The 23,338-nt window shown below is 42.0% G+C and overlaps 1 protein-coding gene across 1 annotated transcript in view; it reads left to right on the top strand.

Annotated features, from left to right (window-relative positions):
• Positions 1 to 23,338, top strand: part of LOC135558768 (dipeptidyl aminopeptidase-like protein 6) — a 128,298-nt gene that overhangs the window by 92,029 nt on the left and 12,931 nt on the right. The window contains exons 7-8 of the mRNA XM_064992877.1: positions 4,678 to 4,759; positions 13,196 to 13,316. Coding sequence (XP_064848949.1) covers positions 4,678 to 4,759; positions 13,196 to 13,316 — 203 coding nt within the window. The remainder of the gene's footprint in view (positions 1 to 4,677; positions 4,760 to 13,195; positions 13,317 to 23,338) is intronic.

Here is a 23,338-nt window from a genome sequence, read left to right as displayed (position 1 = left end):
TCTCTCTGTATGTATGTGTCTCTGTCTCTCTGTCTGTCTGTGTATGTATGTCTGTCTCTCTGTCTGTGTACGTCTGTTTGTCTATGTATGTCTGTCTGTCTGTCTCTGTCTGTATATGTCTCTCTGTCTGTCTGTGTATGTATGTCTCTCTGTCTGTCTGTATATGTATGTCTGTCTGTCTGTCTGTATATGTATTTCTCTGTCTGTATATGTCTGTCTGTCTGTGTATGTATGGCTCTGTCTGTCTGTGTATGTCTGTCTGTCTGTGTATGTATGTCTGTCTGTCTCTGTCTGTCTCTCTGTATGTATGTGTCTCTGTCTGTCTGTCTGTCTGTGTATGTATGTCTGTCTCTCTGTCTGTGTACGTCTGTTTGTCTGTGTATGTCTGTCTGTCTCTGTCTGTATATGTCTCTCTGTGTATGTATGTCTCTCTGTCTCTCTGTGTATGTATGTCTCTCTGTCTCTCTGTGTATGTATGTCTCTCTGTCTGTCTGTATATGTATGTCTCTCTGTATATGTATGTCTCTCTGTCTGTATGTATATGTATGTCTGTCTGTATGTATATGTATGTCTCTCTGTCTGTCTGTATATGTATGTCTCTCTGTCTGTCTGTATATGTATGTCTCTCTGTCTGTCTGTATATGTCTGTCTGTCTATGTATGTCTGTCTCTGTCTGTATATGTATTTTTCTCTGTCTGTATATGTATGGCTCTGTCTGTCTGTCTGTCTGTCTGTCTGTCTGTCTGTCTCTCTGTCTGTGTATGTATGTCTGTCTCTCTGTCTGTGTATGTATGTCTGTCTGTCTCTGTCTGTATATGTCTCTCTGTATGTATGTGTCTCTGTCTGTCTATGTATGTCTGTCTCTCTGTCTGTCTGTCTGTCTGTATGTATGTCTCTCTGTCTGTCTGTATATGTATGTCTGTCTGTCTGTCTGTATATGTATGTCTCTCTGTCTGTCTGTATATGTATGTCTCTCTGTCTGTCTGTATATGTATTTCTCTCTGTCTGTATATGTCTGTCTGTCTGTGTATGTATGGCTCTGTCTGTCTGTGTATGTCTCTGTCTGTGTATGTATGTCTGTCTGTCTCTGTCTGTATATGTCTCTCTGTATGTATGTGTCTCTGTCTGTCTGTGTATGTATGTCTGTCTCTCAGTCTGTGTACGTCTGTTTGTCTATGTATGTCTGTCTGTCTGTCTCTGTCTGTATATGTCTCTCTGTGTATGTATGTCTCTCTGTCTCTCTGTGCATGTATGTCTCTCTGTCTGTCTGTATGTATGTCTCTCTGTCTGTCTGTATGTATGTCTCTCTGTCTGTCTGTCTGTATGTATGTCTCTCTGTCTGTCTGTGTATGTATGTCTGTCTGTCTGTATATGTATGTCTGTCTGTCTGTATATGTATGTCTCTCTGTCTGTCTGTATATGTATGTCTCTCTGTCTGTCTGTATATGTATGTCTCTCTGTCTGTCTGTATATGTATGTCTCTCTGTCTGTCTGTATATGTATGTCTCTCTGTCTGTCTGTATATGTATTTCTCTCTGTCTGTATATGTCTGTCTGTCTGTGTATGTATGGCTCTGTCTGTCTGTGTATGTCTGTCTGTCTGTGTATGTATGTCTGTCTGTCTCTGTCTGTATATGTCTCTCTGTATGTATGTGTCTCTGTCTGTCTGTCTGTCTGTGTATGTATGTCTGTCTCTCTGTCTGTGTACGTCTGTGTCTATGTATGTCTGTCTGTCTGTCTGTCTCTGTCTGTATATGTATTTCTGTCTGTCTGTATATGTATGTCTGTCTGTCTGTGTGTATGTCTGTCTCTGTCTGTATATGTCTCTCTGTCTGTATGTGTCTCTGTCTGTCTGTCTGTATATGTATGTCTGTCTATCTGTGTCTGTCTGTCTGTCTGTCTGTCTGTCTGTCTGTCTGTCTGTCTCTGTCTGTCTGTGTATGTCTCTCTGTCTGTCTATGTCTGTTTGTCTATGTATGTATGTATGTCTGTCTCTGTCTGTATATGTCTCTCTGTCTGTCTGTGTATGTCTGTCTCTCTGTCTGTCTGTGTATGGCTCTGTCTGTATATGTATGTCTGTCTGTCTGTGTATGTATGTCTCTCTGTCTGTATATGTATTTCTCTCTGTCTGTCTGTCTGTCTGTGTATGTATGGCTCTGTCTGTGTCTATATATCTGTCTCTCTGTCTGTGTATGGCTGTCTGTCTCTCTCTCTGTCTGTATGTATGTCTGTCTGTCTCTGTCTGTATATGTCTGTCTGTCTGTATATGTCTGTCTGTCTGTCTGTCCGTCTGTCTGTATATGTATGTCTGTCTGTCTGTATATGTATGTCTGTCTGTCTGTCTGTATATGTATGTCTGTCTGTATATATATATGTCTGTCTGTCTGTATATGTCTGTCTGTCTGTCTGTATATGTATGTCTGTCTGTCTGTCTGTATATGTATGTCTGTCTGTATATATATATGTCTGTCTGTCTGTCTGTCTGTATATATATATGTCTGTCTGTCTGTATATGTATGTCTCTCTGTCTGTCTGTATATGTATGTCTCTCTGTCTGTCTGTATATGTATGTCTCTCTGTCTGTCTGTATATGTCTGTCTGTCTATGTCTGTCTGTATATGTCTGTCTGTCTATGTATGTCTGTCTCTGTCTGTATATGTATGGCTCTGTCTGTGTCTGTCTGTCTGTCTGTCTCTCTGTCTGTGTATGTATGTCTGTCTGTCTCTGTCTGTATATGTCTCTCTGTATGTATGGGTCTCTGTCTGTCTATGTATGTATGTCTCTCTGTCTGTGTACATCTGTTTGTCTATGTATGTCTGTCTGTCTGTCTCTGTCTGTATATGTCTCTCTGTGTATGTATGTCTCTCTGTCTGTCTGTGTATGTATGTCTCTCTGTCTGTCTGTGTATGTATGTCTGTCTGTCTGTCTGTATATGTATGTCTCTCTGTGTGTCTGTATATGTATGTCTGTCTGTCTGTATATGTATTTCTCTCTGTCTGTATATGTCTGTCTGTCTGTATGTATGGCTCTGTCTGTGTATGTCTGTCTGTCTGTGTATGTCTGTCTGTCTGTGTATGTATGTCTGTCTGTCTCTGTCTGTATATGTCTCTCTGTATGTATGTGTCTCTGTCTCTCTGTCTGTCTGTGTATGTATGTCTGTCTCTCTGTCTGTGTACGTCTGTTTGTCTATGTATGTCTGTCTGTCTGTCTCTGTCTGTATATGTCTCTCTGTCTGTCTGTGTATGTATGTCTCTCTGTCTGTCTGTATATGTATTTCTGTCTGTCTGTATATGTATGTCTCTCTGTCTGTCTGTGTATGTATGTCTGTCTCTGTCTGTATATGTCTCTCTGTCTGTATGTGTCTCTCTCTGTCTGTCTGTATATGTCTGTCTGTCTGTCTGTATATGTCTGTCTGTCTGTCTGTATATGTCTGTCTGTCTGTCTGTCTGTGTATGTCTGTTTGTCTATGTATGTATGTATGTCTGTCTCTGTCTGTTTTTTTGTGTATGTCTGTATGTCTGTCTCTGTCTGTCTGTCTGTGTATGTCTGTCTGTCTGTCTGTGTATGGCTCTGTCTGTGTATGTATGTATGTATGTATGTCTGTCTGTGTCTGTATATGCCTCTCTGTATGTATGTCTCTCTCTGTCTGTGTATGTATTTCTCTCTGTCTGTCTGTCTGTCTGTCTGTCTGTGTATGTATGGCTCTGTCTCTGTCTGTCTGTCTCTGTCTGTCTGTATATGTCTGTCTCTCTGTTTGTCTGTCTCTGTCTGTCTGTCTGTATCTGTCTGTGTATGTCTCTGTCTGTATGTATATGTCTCTGTCTGTCACTCTCTGTCTGTCTCCAACTCCCTCTCTCCCTGTCTCTCTCACACTCTCTGTCTCTCTCTCGGTCTTTCTCTTTCTCACGTTCTGTCTGTCTCTGTCTCTGTCTGTCTGTCTTTTTTCTGTCTCTTTCTCTGACTGACTGACTCACTCACTCACATCTTATTTTTGTCTGCGTATTAAATGAAACAGGAAATTGAATGTTATTTGTGACAGCTTGACTTTCTACCAAAGATGATGGATAAATGAAGATAGTTCAATCAGACCATTTACCATTGAAAAAAAGGTGTGTTTCGGTCTACTTAACTGGCTGTGTCTCCTATAAACACCAATGCAATAGCAGCTGGGTCTGGCCTTCTTAGTTCATTGACTTTCATTGAAACATAAAAAAGTGTGGTGTCTCGACTTGCTTACTGGTTGAACGCGGCATGTGTGTATTTACAACCTGTTAGCAAGTCGGAAGTTTCCTAGTTTCGACTAGCACGTGAACGCGGCATTAACAAGTGCTTAACATCAGCAAAGTCAAATCCACACACTTGTGCTGCCATCTGGTGGATATATTTAAAACACCATCCCTAACATCAGCCAAGGTGAAGGCCACTTGTTATGTACTAGCTCTGTCTGATCTGCTTTTTGTTCCATATTTATACTCAGTCTTAAAGTTAAGCAAACATTTGCTAAATTTGTCTCTGAATGATTGATAGTACCATGACAGAAGCAACCTAGATAGCTCACTGGAAGATTCCATGTGTTTTTGTGCACAGTCTGAGACACGCGCCCTGAAACAAACAAAGACACACACACACACACACACACACACACACACACACCGTGACAGAGTGTGTGTCTCCACAGGGAAACGTGGAGTCTGAATCCTCCTGAGGTACGGAACTCCCTCCTGCAGTATGCTGGATGGGGACCCAAGGGTCAACAGTTGGTAAGAGACCCCACACACCTGTCTACTCACCTGCCTACACGCTCACTGTCTCACTGAAAAAGACACACACCCGTATACCTCCATTACCGATATGCTCCAGCCTTGAACTCGAAACACATTATTATTCCAACTTTTTTAAGGCCTGCCAAAGGGAGAGTTGACAGACACCGTGATACGCCCCTTTGTGCGTTCCCTTTCTACAGAGCACCACTCCGGAGACGATGATGTCAAAACCGTCGCTGCGGTTAAAGCAGGAAGCAGTCATTGTTGTTATTGAGTCGAAGGAGATACGTTTTTCAAAAAAATAGAAGTGTACCTCCTTGTTGTTTTCCTTGGTTGGTACACTGCAGGTTCTCATTCACCTCACAACAGCACTTTATATTGGAGGACTACTTACAGAATAACAGTAGTGGGCTGTAATTCCCTTGTGTTTCACCACTGACTATTACCTTTTACTGCAACTCTGTTGGTTGTTACCTTAGAGCTCTTATCATATAATTTGCCTAAATTAGTCGACCGTCAAATTTAAAAGGGAACAATATAAACACTTCAAGCTAGTAAAATATGAGATCTTGCCTGCCAAGGGAGAAGGCAGGCTATTTGCATTATGTTATAGATGACCCGATTGGTTCCTTTTTGTTTTGATGTCTACAGTAGCTGCGTGTTTGGTTTATTGAAGAGCTAGAGCTGTGAACTGTCTGAGCGGATGTTTTCTCTCTCAGCTTGAGCCAATGATACCAGGGTCGTTCCACCAATTTGGTGCCTTTTGAAAAGTGTATCTTGGTCCCACATTTTATTTTTCCACCTAATTTTAACATTCTGTCATAAAGAACACAATTTTCAACTTCATAAAAAACGAGTTATTCCGAAAAAAATGTAATACAGTAAGTGCCTATTCGTGTAGGTGCCAAATAAAGTAACAGGGTTGACCCTAGCAGGATTGACCCTAGCAGGAATGACCCTAGCAGGGTTGACCCTAGCAGGGTTGACCCTAGCAGGATTGACCATAGCAGGATTGACCATAGCAGGGTTGACCATAGCAGGGTTGACGATTTCATCTTAAATCTGCCATAAATCCCCATGTAACAGGGAGAATGGAGGTTTGTTTTGTGCAACAGAGATTGGCAATTACTGTAAATGAAAGCTTCACAATTTTTGGGAAATTGTTATTTAAAACATTTATAGCCTTTCTATCTATAGGCAACAGGGTTTACGTGTTGTGCTCGACCACAAAACACCAGAACATTTCCCCAAAACGTATAACCAGCTCACCTGCTTTTACACTATGAATTGACTATTAGATGATCAATGTTTCATTTGAAAACACATTTGAAAAGGATTGGTTACATCATATCAAAACGAGGGATCGGTTCAAGTATCAGGGATGACCTTAAAATGAGGGGAAGACTTAAATTAATCACAAATCACATGAAATAAATACTAATCTTCAGAAATGACTGTCAAAGAAACACAATACCTAGGGCTTTACAATGATGGTGAAAACCTGGAGAAATAGTGGGGCAAAGTGGGTTAAATTCTTCCTAGAAGTCAGAGGGTGCACATAGGAACATGTTAATATCTTCCTAGAAGTCACAGAGGGTGCACATAGGAACATGTTAATATCTTCCTAGAAGTCACAGAGGGTGCACATAGGAACATGTTAATATCTTCCTAGAAGTCACAGAGGGTGCACATCGGAACATGTTAATATCTTCCTAGAAGTCACAGAGGGTGCACATAGGAACATGTTAATATCTTCCTAGAAGTCACAGAGGGTGCACATAGGAACATGTTACTATCTTCCTAGAAGTCACAGAGGGTGCACATAGGAACATGTTACTATCTTCCTAGAAGTCACAGAGGGTGCACATAGGAACATGTTACTATCTTCCTAGAAGTCACAGAGGGTGCACATAGGAACATGTTAATATCTTCCTAGAAGTCACAGAGGGTGCACATAGGAACATGTTAATATCTTCCTAGAAGTCACAGAGGGTGCACATAGGAACATGTTAATATCTTCCTAGAAGTCACAGAGGGTGCACATAGGAACATGTTAATATCTTCCTAGAAGTCACAGAGGGTGCACATAGGAACATGTTAATATCTTCCTAGAAGTCACAGAGGGTGCACATAGGAACATGTTAATATCTTCCTAGAAGTCACAGAGGGTGCACATAGGAACATGTTAATATCTTCCTAGAAGTCACAGAGGGTGCACATAGGAACATGTTAATATCTTCCTAGAAGTCACAGAGGGTGCACATAGGAACATGTTAATATCTTCCTAGAAGTCACAGAGGGTGCACATAGGAACATGTTAATATCTTCCTAGAAGTCACAGAGGGTGCACATAGGAACATGTTAATATCTTCCTAGAAGTCACAGAGGGTGCACATAGGAACATGTTAATATCTTCCTAGAAGTCACAGAGGGTGCACATAGGAACATGTTAATATCTTCCTAGAAGTCACAGAGGGTGCACATAGGAACATGTTAATATCTTCCTAGAAGTCACAGAGGGTGCACATAGGAACATGTTAATATCTTCCTAGAAGTCACAGAGGGTGCACATAGGAACATGTCAATATCTTCCTAGAAGTCACAGAGGGTGCACATAGGAACATGTCAATATCTTCCTAGAAGTCACAGAGGGTGCACATAGGAACATGTCAATATCTTCCTAGAAGTCACAGAGGGTGCACATAGGAACATGTCAATATCTTCCTAGAAGTCACAGAGGGTGCACATAGGAACATGTCAATATCTTCCTAGAAGTCAGAGGGTGCACATAGGAACATGTCAATATCTTCCTAGAAGTCACAGAGGGTGCACATAGGAACATGTCAATATCTTCCTAGAAGTCACAGAGGGTGCACATAGGAACATGTCAACATCTTCCTAGAAGTCACAGAGGGTGCACATAGGAACATGTTAATATCTTCCTAGAAGTCACAGAGGGTGCACATAGGAACATGTTAATATCTTCCTAGAAGTCACAGAGGGTGCACATAGGAACATGTTAATATCTTCCTAGAAGTCACAGAGGGTGCACATCGGAACATGTTAATATCTTCCTAGAAGTCACAGAGGGTGCACATCGGAACATGTTACTATCTTCCTAGAAGTCACAGAGGGTGCACATAGGAACATGTTACTATCTTCCTAGAAGTCACAGAGGGTGCACATAGGAACATGTTAATATCTTCCTAGAAGTCACAGAGGGTGCACATAGGAACATGTTAATATCTTCCTAGAAGTCACAGAGGGTGCACATAGGAACATGTTAATATCTTCCTAGAAGTCACAGAGGGTGCACATAGGAACATGTTAATATCTTCCTAGAAGTCACAGAGGGTGCACATAGGAACATGTTAATATCTTCCTAGAAGTCACAGAGGGTGCACATAGGAACATGTTAATATCTTCCTAGAAGTCACAGAGGGTGCACATAGGAACATGTTAATATCTTCCTAGAAGTCACAGAGGGTGCACATAGGAACATGTTAATATCTTCCTAGAAGTCACAGAGGGTGCACATAGGAACATGTTAATATCTTCCTAGAAGTCACAGAGGGTGCACATAGGAACATGTTAATATCTTCCTAGAAGTCACAGAGGGTGCACATAGGAACATGTTAATATCTTCCTAGAAGTCACAGAGGGTGCACATAGGAACATGTTAATATCTTCCTAGAAGTCACAGAGGGTGCACATAGGAACATGTTAATATCTTCCTAGAAGTCACAGAGGGTGCACATAGGAACATGTTAATATCTTCCTAGAAGTCACAGAGGGTGCACATAGGAACATGTTAATATCTTCCTAGAAGTCACAGAGGGTGCACATAGGAACATGTTAATATCTTCCTAGAAGTCACAGAGGGTGCACATAGGAACATGTTAATATCTTCCTAGAAGTCACAGAGGGTGCACATAGGAACATGTTAATATCTTCCTAGAAGTCACAGAGGGTGCACATAGGAACATGTCAATATCTTCCTAGAAGTCACAGAGGGTGCACATAGGAACATGTCAATATCTTCCTAGAAGTCAGAGGGTGCACATAGGAACATGTCAATATCTTCCTAGAAGTCACAGAGGGTGCACATAGGAACATGTCAATATCTTCCTAGAAGTCACAGAGGGTGCACATAGGAACATGTCAACATCTTCCTAGAAGTCACAGAGGGTGCACATAGGAACATGTTAATATCTTCCTAGAAGTCACAGAGGGTGCACATAGGAACATGTTAATATCTTCCTAGAAGTCACAGAGGGTGCACATAGGAACATGTTAATATCTTCCTAGAAGTCACAGAGGGTGCACATAGGAACATGTTAATATCTTCCTAGAAGTCACAGAGGGTGCACATAGGAACATGTTAATATCTTCCTAGAAGTCACAGAGGGTGCACATAGGAACATGTTAATATCTTCCTAGAAGTCACAGAGGGTGCACATAGGAACATGTTAATATCTTCCTAGAAGTCACAGAGGGTGCACATAGGAACATGTTAATATCTTCCTAGAAGTCACAGAGGGTGCACATAGGAACATGTTAATATCTTCCTAGAAGTCACAGAGGGTGCACATAGGAACATGTTAATATCTTCCTAGAAGTCACAGAGGGTGCACATAGGAACATGTTAATATCTTCCTAGAAGTCACAGAGGGTGCACATAGGAACATGTCAATATCTTCCTAGAAGTCACAGAGGGTGCACATAGGAACATGTCAATATCTTCCTAGAAGTCACAGAGGGTGCACATAGGAACATGTCAATATCTTCCTAGAAGTCACAGAGGGTGCACATAGGAACATGTCAATATCTTCCTAGAAGTCAGAGGGTGCACATAGGAACATGTCAATATCTTCCTAGAAGTCACAGAGGGTGCACATAGGAACATGTCAATATCTTCCTAGAAGTCACAGAGGGTGCACATAGGAACATGTTAACATCTTCCTAGAAGTCACAGAGGGTGCACATAGGAACATGTTAATATCTTCCTAGAAGTCACAGAGGGTGCACATAGGAACATGTTAATATCTTCCTAGAAGTCACAGAGGGTGCACATAGGAACATGTTAATATCTTCCTAGAAGTCACAGAGGGTGCACATAGGAACATGTTAATATCTTCCTAGAAGTCACAGAGGGTGCACATAGGAACATGTTAATATCTTCCTAGAAGTCACAGAGGGTGCACATAGGAACATGTCAATATCTTCCTAGAAGTCACAGAGGGTGCACATAGGAACATGTCAATATCTTCCTAGAAGTCACAGAGGGTGCACATAGGAACATGTCAATATCTTCCTAGAAGTCACAGAGGGTGCACATAGGAACATGTCAATATCTTCCTAGAAGTCACAGAGGGTGCACATAGGAACATGTCAATATCTTCCTAGAAGTCACAGAGGGTGCACATAGGAACATGTCAATATCTTCCTAGAAGTCACAGAGGGTGCACATAGGAACATGTCAATATCTTCCTAGAAGTCACAGAGGGTGCACATAGGAACATGTCAATATCTTCCTAGAAGTCACAGAGGGTGCACATAGGAACATGTCAATATCTTCCTAGAAGTCACAGAGGGTGCACATAGGAACATGTCAATATCTTCCTAGAAGTCACAGAGGGTGCACATAGGAACATGTCAAAATGCTTCATTTTAGCAAGTCTTTATTCATACAAAAACATCTGATTTAATGAATTGTCCATGGGGTCTTTATTCAAGGGCACTTGATTTAGTTTAACAGGCTTTTAAAATGATTTTGCATAATAAAAACTGTCAGAATGTTCAGAATCATCCATTATACAGAATTACATCAAGGTGTGTGTGTGTACTGGAGCATCGTGTGTGTGAGATCTGTGGAACCAGGAGACAGAGAAGCACCCTACTGTGATCATTAAGCCATGGGCAATTACTCTATCATGACAGAGCAATCAACTAGCTGGGTCCACACACACACACACAAACAAACACACACACACACACATACTGTACACACATGAAGGCTTTCACATGCTCCACGGGTTTCTTTTGATGGTTCTACTTTCATCTCTTTTTACCTTTTGAAATCTTTTTATCTTCTCTACTTTCGTTTTTTTTTTTTTCTAATTTTGTTTCTACCTTTGTTCCCAATCTTTTTCTTTTCATCTTATCCCTTATTGATAGAATGAATGGTAACTGATTGAATGGGTCATAAGTCAAGAGATACATTCCACCTACAAGCTGGAAAATGTCCCGTTTTAATTCCCTGTCCACATCAACCCTTGACGTTTAAACAAATACCAAGAATATGAAAGAGAATCATCATCCCTCTCCATGTGACTTAAGACCATGGAAAAAATAACGGCGAGTCTGATCTGTGTACTTCAAAGACACATTGTGTCCCTCTCCCACCAACGCATGGTAAAGCTGCAGGAGAGGAGAGTGGATTATTGGTGGTGGTGCCACACACTCATCCACCCAACAGTAGTCTCTTCTTAAAGGACAAGTTTTATTTTTCTCAACCAAATCTCAAATGGTATGTTACAGACACCTTTTTTGTGATTTCACATTTTGGGAAGAAACTTACCCCAAACAGCAAATCACTTCCTCATCCTCGTTGTGTATGGAGGCCCTGGAAAAACATGGACAAAGGCTCCATAAACTCACAAACAAGTCCTTTTAGAAACTGTCTTTAGAAGTTGTACACATGAAATTACCATTCCAAACTTTTTCCGCAACGTTACAGTATATTCCCTTTTGTGTGACTGGATGCGTCTCAATCCACCACATCCGCCTAAGTCACACTTCCTCATCTGTGGTGAAAGGTGACAGAGCTGGAGCGGTGTTTGTCAGACCATGAGACATCCCATCTGTGGTGAAAGGTGACAGAGCCAGAGCGGTGTTTGTCAGACCATGAGACATCCCATCTGTGGTGAAAGGTGACAGAGCTAGAGCGGTGTTTGTCAGACCATGAGACATCCCATCTGTGGTGAAAGGTGACAGAGCTAGAACGGTGTTTGTCAGACCATGAGACATCCCATCTGTGGTGAAAGGTGACAGAGCTAGAGCGGTGTTTGTCAGACCATGAGACATCCCATCTGTGGTGAAAGGTGACAGAGCTAGAGCGGTGTTTGTCAGACCATGAGACATCCCATCTGTGGTGAAAGGTGACAGAGCCAGAGCGGTGTTTGTCAGACCATGAGACATCCCATCTGTGGTGAAAGGTGACAGAGCTAGAGCGGTGTTTGTCAGACCATGAGACATCCCATCTGTGGTGAAAGGTGACAGAGCCAGAGCGGTGTTTGTCAGACCATGAGACATCCCATCTGTGGTGAAAGGTGACAGAGCCAGAGCGGTGTTTGTCAGACCATGAGACATCCCATCTGTGGTGAAAGGTGACAGAGCCAGAGCGGTGTTTGTCAGACCATGAGACATCCCATCTGTGGTGAAAGGTGACAGAGCTAGAGCGGTGTTTGTCAGACCATGAGACATCCCATCTGTGGTGAAAGGTGACAGAGCCAGAGCGGTGTTTGTCAGACCATGAGACATCCCATCTGTGGTGAAAGGTGACAGAGCCAGAGCGGTGTTTGTCAGACCATGAGACATTCCGAAAATCGGTCTACTCACAACATCGGTTTGGCCTACAGATTATTATTATGACACCTCTATGGAAAGGTGAGACTCTCCCGTACAATACTTGTCGGTTGTTTTGTCCTAGGAAGCCCACAGGCATCACAACGTCCCCCTGTATCAGTTTTTCTTTTTAAATGACTGGAAGTACAGTATATATGGAGACTGTTAGTACCAAAAATAAGGGGTTAAATAAATGCAAAAAATGATTACAAAAGTGTTTCCCTATCTCTCAGAGAATAGAACAGACACCTCGGCACATTTTCTTTTAAAGACTCTCTGTTGTTCCAATCCGTTATCCACTGCGTTTGTCTGGGCTGATAGCAGTAACCCCCCCCCCCCCCCCAATGTAATCTAATAGTTTTTTATATGTATTTTTTGATACTTCAAGGGGTCTTAAAATTCTAAATCAAATGGTGAAATGATCCTTGGTATGATCTTCTATAAACAATTGCATATGATGTAGCTTAGTGGAATGCCCCCTCCCTCCCACAGCTTAGACGGGGCTTAGACTCGTATGGGACACTTCTGTGCATGTTGTGTGTAAGTGGATATGTCTACAGGCTGGAGGATGAATGTTCTTTTTTAGGACTGAGTGTCTGTCACACTGTGATGAAGATTACCCAGGAGGAGTGTCAGTCAAAGTGGTTTTTATGGTGTGGAAAGGTACAATCTAGTAACTACAAGGCAGCCATAGTGTCAAGCAGAGAAGACAACATTTGAAACCCGTCAAGAGGCAAAATCACTGAAATGCACAAAACGGTTATTTTGGAGGTACCATACCCAGCATCATGTCCTTTCTTTCCCCAGATCTTTATCTTTGAGAACAACATCTACTACAGAGCGACAGTGGAGAGCAGAACCATTCGCCTGGTGTCCACAGGGAAGGAGCGAGTCATCTTCAATGGCCTGAGTGACTGGCTGTATGAAGGTAGGCGAACTACAAATGCACCTTCACTACTGCATACAGCTGATCTATTCTAACAGAACTACAAATACCAGCAGGACAGAGAACGCTTGTTAGTTACACCCCAGGATTGCAGCAGTATCAAAACATAGAGCATGGAATCACAAATAAACTCCACCTATTCTGTACATTGTTTTAAAAGAATAAGCAAGCCAATATAATCATAACAAAAAATAGAGACAATTTTCCCCTCTCCTCAGAGACAAAGGCTATCTATGGCTAGTGTTTGTAAGTAATTACATAAAGAGAAACATCTGGTTGTATTTCACTGTCTCCCTGTCCCCAGAGCTCTCCACGCTTGTCTCTGTGTTTAGGCAATGTTCATTAATTCAAGTCTGCATCGCTGCAATCTCACTCTGCAACTGGTTGCCATCCACACTACTACTGCACTGTAATATGGTTGTTTGTAATGTGGTCATTTGGAAAATGTTCTGCTCAATATGGTCTTAATTTTTCCATTTATTTATTTACATTTTTTTCCTCATTGATTTGTTTTGTTGGATGATGGTTTTACTTTCGATGTCACCCCTTACATCACTGGATTACTACATGGGATTGATATTTTTTTATAGAGTTTTATCAAATTTTATTTGTCACATACACATGGTTAGCAGATGTTAATGCGAGTGTAGTGAAATTATAATAGCAGCCTTAGGCTCAAGGTGACAGTGGTACCTCTTCGCTCTCTAGTGGTCAGTGTAATTCAACCACAGGGCATTCTGGATCCCAAATCCATTTTTTGAGAGGAGTATAAACCCATTATAACACACTTATATCCCCATCGGCTAGTCTGGCACTATGTAGGCCTACAGTAGCCATTTCTGATAGTGTGCAGCTGGAAAAGTCTTTCACAAGACTGGTGTACAGTATCAAGCAGGATTAGCCATCAACTGTCTAATTAGTGGTTACTGACTAAGCTCTCATAAAACCTATTGGCTTTCATATTTGATTAGATTTCTAGATTGTAAACTCACAGTTAAGCTTACCTAATGCTATAATACATTGTGTAGGCCTAAGCGCGATATTAGATATGCATGTTATTTATAGTGCGAATAGACAGCCACATAGTTGCATAATATTTGTCTGCACTAGGTTTATGGAATGACTCCTGAACTGCAGGACCTGATCTCAGAGCAGCATCATCAGACTGGTGTGTGTGTGCGTGCGTGCGTGCGTGTGTGTGTGCGTGTGTGTGTGCCCCTCTCCCTATCTTATCAGAGCAGAATGCTTGGTGAAAGGGTGATATAGTGGTGAGACAGGATAGGATTGTCATGCAGAGCATAGAGAGGGCCACACAAAGCCGACCGCACTAGACAGCGCAGGATGTGGGTCTCTTCACAACACCCCCAGCGCTGATTTATCACTGTAGTGACAGGAAACGAGAAGTTGTCTGTATGTCTTTGGGGTTATGTAATGCAATAGGAAGGGTGTTATTGAGCGGTGATGATCTTGGCAACGTGCGCAGTGGATTGGAGCAACAGTTCATGTGATGGAGAATTCCGACCCGAGTTAAGCACGTAAACAATTCCCTTTTTATGCCCTTTTCGCTCTATTTGTATTCTGACTAATGTTAACCAGACATGGAAGCAAACTGAAAATCATATCAACATGTCATGTATTGCGGCCCCTTTTCCACGGTGAAGAAGGCTATAAATACCTGTGCCGTTATTCAGAATATTTATTGTGTGCCTTCATCATTTGTGTAGATGAAATGTGGAGAACCAAACTACAGGCTTCTGTAGGGCCGAACCTGCCGAGTTCATGTATAGGCTTTAGAATGTTTGAATTATATGCCCGGGATTTTCACATTTTTATTTTACAGTTTGCATCATGTTAAATATGAACCACAATCGGGAGCCACCGTCAGTAATACCCACATACATTTCTAACTGTCACTTTAGTGTTAGTTTCCTTACATTTTGCATCATTCCATTAGCCAGCAGAATAGTCCCTGCATCCTGCTGGCTTGCCTCTAAAGCTAAGCAGAGTTGGATCTGGTTGGTCCCTAGATGAGAGAATAGATACTGCTGAAAGTGGTGTTGGAGGGCCAGTAGGAGGCAACCTTTCCTCTGGTCTAAATTTTTTTAAATCCCAGGGCAGTTATTGGGGACATTGCACTGTGTAGGATGTTGCCTTTTGGATGGGACGTTAAACGGGTGTCCTGAGTCTCAGTGGTCAATAAAGATCCCATGGCACTCGTTTTAAGAGTAGTAGTGTCCTGGCTAAATTCTCAATCTGGCCCTCTTACCATCATGGCCACCTAATCATCCCCAGCCTCCAATTGGCTCATTCATCCCCCCTCCAGAACTATTCTGTCACGTTCTGACCATCGTTTGTGTGTGTTTTCCTTGTTTTAGTGTTGGTCAGGACGTGAGCTGGGTGGGCATTCTATGTTGTGTGTCTGGTTTGTCTATTTCTATGTTTGGCCTGATATGGTTCTCAATCAGAGGCAGGTGTTAGTCATTGTCTCTGATTGGGAACCATATTTAGGTAGCCTGTTTTGTGTTGGGTTTTGTGGGTGATTTTTCCTGTCTTTGTGTTTGTGGCACCAGATAGGACTGTTTTGGTTTTCCACGTTTCTTGTTTTGTAGATTGTTGTACTTTCATCTTTATTAAAGATGCACAAAACTAACCACGCTGCATTTTGGTCCACCTCTCTTTCCCCAGAAGAAAATCATTACATATTACCCAGATTGTTGCTGTAAATGAGAATGTGTTCTCAGTCAACTTACCTAGTAAAATAACAAATATAATAAAAAACATTGTCAGTTTAACTTTCTTTCCTCGGTCACGTTTGTGCGGTTATTCCTGAGGATCGCAAGCAATATTGGATCATATTAGGCTAACTTATTACAAGTTGTGCAAAAATTTGGGAGTATTTGAATCATTATGGAACACAGACCATACGTAGCAGTTTAAACCTGGAGCCTGACGCACGGTTCACAACGGCTGGACTGTACATTGTCATTTACATTTACATTTAAGTCATTTAGCATCACACAGTTCCATGATTAGTGAGGTTGGTTAGGGGAGATTTATAGGACTTATGTTGAACCCCTAATTTACACTTTCCTCACCTTACAATATTTCATGGATTGAACTATTGAATTTGGCAACTTTCAGGATGAATCAAACCATTGTATTTTTGATTCACCAATATGTTTAGTGTGTAAAGGCTCTCCAAACCTGTTTAAAAAAATATATATTCATAAATACTTTCTTAACCTTAAATAATATGCAAGATCAGAGTATTTTTTTATCTACCAATTGGTACTGAAAAGGAGACGAATATGTCTGTATTTAGACCTACATGTCTTAATTGATCCCTAATATTCTGAACAGTTTTCTCCATATATTCTAGTGAGTCTGTCGAGAGAAATTGTAACTAAAAGTACACCAAATTGGCTTTAGATAGGTTGGCTTTAGATAAATGTACTGTAAAACCTATTGAATGAAAACTCCAGGACAAAACATGTTGGCCAGCAAATGGGAGGGTTCCAGCAGTTGAATTCAATTTATCCAGCATGCGCAAGGGAACCACGCCTGCAAAACTCATTACGCACCTGCATAAGTTAACTTTGAATACCAACTACTGAAAAGGTGTGCGCAGAAAAGGTGTGCGTAGGAAAGGTGTGCGTAGGAAAGGTAAAGGTGTGCGTAGGAAAGAAGTGCGTAGGAAAGGTAAAGGTGTGCGTAGGAAAGAAGTGCGTAGGAAAGGTAAAGGTGTGCGTAGGAAAGAAGTGCGTAGGAAAGGTAAAGGTGTGCGTAGGAAAGAAGTGCGTAGGAAAGGTAAAGGTGTGCGTAGGAAAGGTAAAGGTGTGCGTAGGAAAGGTAAAGGTGTGCGTAGGAAAGAAGTGCGTAGGAAAGGTAAAGGTGTACGTAGGAAAGAAGTGCGTAGGAAAGGGAAAGGTGTGCGTAGGAAAGGTAAAGGTGTACGTAGGAAAGAAGTGCGTAGGAAAGAAGTGCGTAGGAAAGAAGTGCGTAGGAAAGGTAAAGGTGTGCGTAGGAAAGGTGTGCGTAGGAAAGGGAAAGGTGTGTGTAGGAAAGGTGTGCGTAGGAAAGGTGTGCGTAGGAAAGGGAAAGGTGTGTGTAGGAAAGGTGTGCGTAGGAAAGGTGTGCGTAGGAAAGGGAAAGGTGTGCGTAGGAAAGGTGTGCGTAGGAAAGGTGTGCGTAGGAAAGGTAAAGGTGTGCGTAGGAAAGGGAAAGGTGTGTGTAGGAAAGGTGTACAAGTCTGAATCAGGCCCGTTATGCATATTGCTGTATTTTTACAACCAGTACATAAGCACTTCAGTCATGTTGTGTGAAATAACCACCACAGAGAGATACCTCAGGTGTTACTGCATCTCTGGGAGGTAGATTAGGGTTGTGGCTGGAGTTGGAGCTAGGGTTCGGCTTGTGGCTGGAGTTGGAGCTAGGGTTAGGTTTGTGGCTGGAGCTGGAGCTAGGGTTAGGTTTGTGGCTTGAACTACTGTATGGTTAGGTTTGTGGCTGGAGCTAGGGTTAGCATTGTGACTGGAGCTAGGGTTAGCATTGTGGCTGGAGCTAAGGTTAGGGTTGTGGCTGGAGCTAGGGTTAGGGTTGTGGCTGGAGCTAGGGTTAGCGTTGTGGCTGGAGCTAGGGTTAGGTTTGTGGCTTGAACTACTGTATGGTTAGGTTTGTGGCTGGAGCTCGGGTTAGCATTGTGACTGGAGCTAGGGTTAGCATTGTGGCTGGAGCTAGGGTTAGGTTTGTGGCTGGAGCTAGGGTTAGGTTTGTGGCTTGAACTACTGCATGGTTAGGTTTGTGGCTGGAGCTAGGGTTAGCTTTGTGGCTGGAGCTAGGGTTAGCGTTGTGGCTGGAGCTAGGGTTAGGGTTGTGGCTGGAGTTAGGGTTAGCGTTGTGGCTGGAGTTAGGGTTAGCGTTGTGGCTGGAGTTAGGGTTAGCGTTGTGGCTGGAGCTAGGGTTAGCGTTGTGGCTGGAGCTAGGGTTAGCGTTGTGGCTGGAGCTAGGGTTAGCGTTGTGGCTGGAGCTAGGGTTAGGGTTGTGGCTGGAGCTAGGGTTAGGGTTGTGGCTGGAGCTAGGGTTAGGGTTGTGGCTGGAGCTAGGGTTAGGGTTGTGGCTGGAGCTAGGGTTAGGGTTGTGGCTGGAGCTAGGGTTAGCGTTGTGGCTGGAGCTAGGGTTAGCGTTGTGGCTGGAGCTAGGGTTAGCGTTGTGGCTGGAGCTAGGGTTAGCGTTGTGGCTGGAGCTAGGGTTAGGGTTGTGGCTGGAGCTAGGGTTAGGGTTGTGGCTGGAGCTAGGGTTAGGGTTGTGGCTGGAGCTAGGGTTAGGGTTGTGGCTGGAGCTAGGGTTAGGGTTGTGGCTGGAGCTAGGGTTGGGGTTGTGGCTGGAGCTAGGGTTGGGGTTGTGGCTGGAGCTAGGGTTGGGGTTGTGGCTGGAGCTAGGGTTAGGGTTATGGCTGGAGCTAGGGTTAGGGTTGTGGCTGGAGCTAGGGTTAGGGTTGGGGTTGTGGCTGGAGCTAGGGTTGGGGTTGTGGCTGGAGCTAGGGTTAGGGTTGTGGCTGCAGCTAGGGTTAGGGTTATGGCTGGAGCTAGGGTTAGGGTTGGGGTTGTGGCTGGAGCTAGGGTTAGGGTTATGGCTGGAGCTAGGGTTAGGATAGTCTGTCCATCCGTCTGTGTGTCTCCCTGAGGGCTGTGGGGCATGGTCCTCTTGCTGTCCCCATGACTACACTGAGACTGATATAAGTGATTTTCCTCACTGACCTTGGAACTCCTTCACCAAAGCCCTGCCAGTTTAGTTCCAGCAGTATTTCCTGCCATTGATTCTCTTTGAAGACCTTCAGTGGGTTAGCACACAGAGCACAGCTCTTTCAGATAACTTATTCATCAGGGTTGGGGTCAATTCATAATTTTGAAAGGAAATTGCATTCAAACCATACATTGTTATTGAATTTGAATTGGCCACACCCCACCGGAAGCAACATTTGAATTGAAGGAAGTAGAGTATAATTCAAGCAATTCAACCCAATTCAAATGAGACATGAAAATCTCATTCATTTGACAAGTCTTTTATCTTAACGATATGCCACTTAATGCAAATAATACATATACCATTTCAAACATTAGCATGAATTTAACTAAAGACGCCCAACAGAATTTTTCTTTGTAATGAGATGTTAGATAGTACCGTATGGAAGGGAACAATTTGATCTAATGCAATCTGGGAAATGTATTTAATAATTATTATAGACAACCCAAAACATGATCTTAGACTATTTCAATACCACTGTAATTATTTAAAATGGTTTTAGGATAATCCGATTTAAAAATGAAATGTTTAAAAACTTATGCTGCATGGTATTGGTAGCCATACATGTCAAAGTAAACTTTTCTATGGTGATGCATAGATTAAATAAGCCATTTGAATATCATAGAAGTTCATTGAATTCAACTATCCTTTAAAGATGGAATCCTTAATGGTGAAACAGCCATGTCCATTTGCAATATTACAACAAGAAAGAAGTTGCTGCAAACAACGAACACTCGGTCCTCGACCGATCATCGCAAAATCTGAACACTACCAACAAAAGGAGCTGATCAAAAGCAGGGGAAGGGAGCTTAAAGGGACCAAATTCGGTCTCCATGACCAATTTCCAAGGGAGGTAAACAAATGTCGTAAGAGACTGTATCGTTATATGGAATTTTCTAAGCTGTTTAAAGGCACAGTCAACTTAGTGTATGTAAACGTCTAACCCACTGGAATTGTGATACAGTGAATAGTAAGTGAAATAATCTGTCTGTAAACAATTGTTGGAAAATGACTTGTGTCATGCACAAAGTAAATGTCCTAACCGACTTGCCAAAACTATAGTTTGTTAACAAGAAATTTGTGGAGTGGTTTTAATGACTCCAACCTATGTAAACTTCCGACTTCAACTGTACATGTAATAGTGCCAGACATGCACACAAACATATACAATTGGCATTTCTGTTATGATTTTAGTTGTCCTTGATGTCCTTTGTTTTCATTTTTTTGTCTTTTTTTTGCATTGTTGTTTGCTGTTTTCTTCTGTCTCTTTTTTCTCTTTAGTTAAATATCTTGGTTGTTGGTGCATTGGGGGAGGGGGGTGGGGGGGGAATGGAATGGAATTAATTATGTTTTACATTTTTTTATGCGGCTGTTTTTCCTCCCCATTTTGTATTCCATATTCAAATTCTGCTTTCTATGGGGTGTGGCCAATTCAAATCAAATTAAATAATTTTATTGGAATTAAAGAGCAAGTCACAATGCAATTCAGAATTGACCCCAACCCTGCTATTCATACCCTGTAATTATCCATATGGTCTTTTATACAGCAGTCTTCTATGCAGCAATAGAAATTGTTGGATGTCTGCTGTCATACTGTACTGAAGATTGTGTTGACCACTGTTCTTGAATGCGGTCAATGAGTTATTTCATAATCCGTATCTCATTCTTAGAGAGGGGATCGATGACTCAACATGGTTGTTCAATGTCCAATATACCCATCAATCACCACACTCCCACTCACAATCACTGCATGCTGGTCTTCATCATCACTCGTAGACCAATTGAATCAGAGAACTCACAGCCAAGGTCTTGTTTGTTTGTCTCAGGGAATGTTTGCTGCCTGTTTGTACTATTTTTCTCATAGGAGGCCTTCCTGGGAGGTCTATGTTGCCACCTGGTGGCCATTGGTGGATTATATTTGACTTTGTCCATTCATTTCCGTAATTACTTGTCTTGTCCTTTTCCTTACCTCTGTTTTCAAATGACCTTCTGACGTGCTCTTCACACCTGATGAATGATAAAGACATGACAAAGACATATGTTTACACACAACATAACACAGTGTTATTGTATTAGATACCCTTTATCAGCACACACAGCTAATGAAGTTACTTTGGGACAGGATGACATGTACAGTACAGTGTATCAGTAAACAACAGACTATTAGCTTTACTATTATTAACCAGTCCCTCCAGGATTTTGCCACATTTGTTTTGTGATTTCTGCGGCCAAGAATTCTTGATTTTGCGTCATTTATTCTGAAATTCTGCGAAACATTTTGCAATGTTTTTTTTTCTTCACGTTAATTTCATATAAAGCAATAAAAGTAATGTGCTCAGTTTTAGAACGATTTTAAGCAGAATACATCTCTCGCTCTCTCTCTTTGAGTATTAAATGAAACAGGAAATTGCGGAATGTTCTCGGTGACAGCTTGACTTTCTACCAAAGATGATGGATTAATAAAGATATTTCAGTCAGGCCATTTATCATTGAATTATTTTTTTGAGTTTGAGTAAAACACCACTCACCTTGATTCTTTCAGCCCTTGAAATTGTTTCACACAGTCTTCTGCCATCGTCTTCACAAGTGAATACACTGACAGGCCAGAGAGAAATAACTTTGTTGACATGTGGTTGGATCGGGCCATTTTCCACGGTAAAAGTGCAGCAATTCGTCAAAATTACGAACCCGCTTTTGATTGGACAATTTTATGCGGTAAAGTGTGGGGATTGGTGAAAATTGCGAGCTCTCGCATAATATGCGCTGTTTGGTTGATTTTGCATTGAATTATGCGATCACAGAATCGCTGAATCCTGGAGGGACTGATTAACCCAATGACGATCTTTTAAACTTAGATGATTTTATTAGTCACATGCACAGGGTCACAGATGTATTTGCAGGGTTCAGTGAAATTCTTAAGCTCCGAGCTCCAACATTGCAGGTCAAAGAGAAGTGACTGAGGGGGGTGAGGGCAGGGTAAATGTCCGTTCAGTGATGGAAGCTGGGAGAACAGGCTGTGGCTCGGGGTGGCTGAGGCCCTTGATGATTTTCTTGGCCTTCCTACGACACCTTGTGTTGTACGTGTACTAGAGGGCAGGCAGTGTGCACCCAATGGCGCGTTCGGCTGAGCGTACCACCCTCTGTAGAGCCTTGCAGTCAGCGGCAGTGCAGTTGCAGTACCGGGCTGTGATACAGCCCGACAGTATGCTCTCGATGGTGCTCCTGTAGAACAGCCTTCTGAGGTTGAAGAGTCGCTGTCATGCCTTCTTCACCACGGTGTCTGTATGGTTTGACCATTTCAAATCAAAATCAAATGTGTTTTGTCACACGCGCCGAATACAACAGGTGTAGACCTTATTGTGAAATGCTTACTTACTGTTCAAGAAATAGAGTTAAGAAAATATTTACTAAAAAACCTCAAGTAAAGAAAAAAAAAACGTTTTTAAAGTAACGATAAAATAACAATAACGTGGCTAAATACAGGGGGTACCGGTACCGAGTCAATGTGAGGGGGTCCAGGTTAGTCGAGGTAATTTGTACATGTAGGTATTGGTAAAGTGACTATGAGAGTGCAGGAGGGGACTGAGAACGCTCCCTTGTGGGGACCATGTGTTGAGGATCAGTGTGGATGAGATAATGTTGCCTACCTTCACCCCCTGGGAGTGAGCCATCAGGAAGTCCAGGACCTAGCTATTTAGGGAGGAGTTCAGTCCCAGAGCCCTGAGCTTTGTTGTGAGCCTAGAGGACACTATTATATTGAATTCAGAGCTGTTGTCGATGAACAGCATTGACTACATATACAGTGCCCTCTGAAATTATTGGGACAGTGAAGCATTTTAAAAAATTGTTTGGCTCTATACTCCAAAAGTTTGGATTTGAAATTAAACACAGACTTTGAGGTTACAGTACAGACGGTCAGCTTTCATTTTTGGGTATTTTCATCCATATTGGGTGAACTGTTTAGAAATTACAACACTTTTTGTGGATAGTCCCACCATTTTAGGGCACCAAAAGTATTGTGACAAATTCACTTATGTGTATTCAAGTAATAAAACGTTAACTATTTCGTTCCATATTCATAGCATACAATGACCATATCAAGCTTGTGACTCTACAAATTTGTTGGATGCATTTGCTGTTTGTTTTGGTTGTGTTTCAGATTATTTTTTTCCCAAAAGAAATAAATGGTAAATAATGTATTG

The sequence above is a fragment of the Oncorhynchus masou genome, chromosome 17 (genome assembly GCF_036934945.1).
Source record: "Oncorhynchus masou masou isolate Uvic2021 chromosome 17, UVic_Omas_1.1, whole genome shotgun sequence".
In the NCBI taxonomy this organism is placed as follows: domain Eukaryota; kingdom Metazoa; phylum Chordata; class Actinopteri; order Salmoniformes; family Salmonidae; genus Oncorhynchus; species Oncorhynchus masou.
The sequence above is the reverse complement of the archived record's forward strand: the minus strand, read 5'-3'. Positions and strand labels throughout refer to the sequence as shown.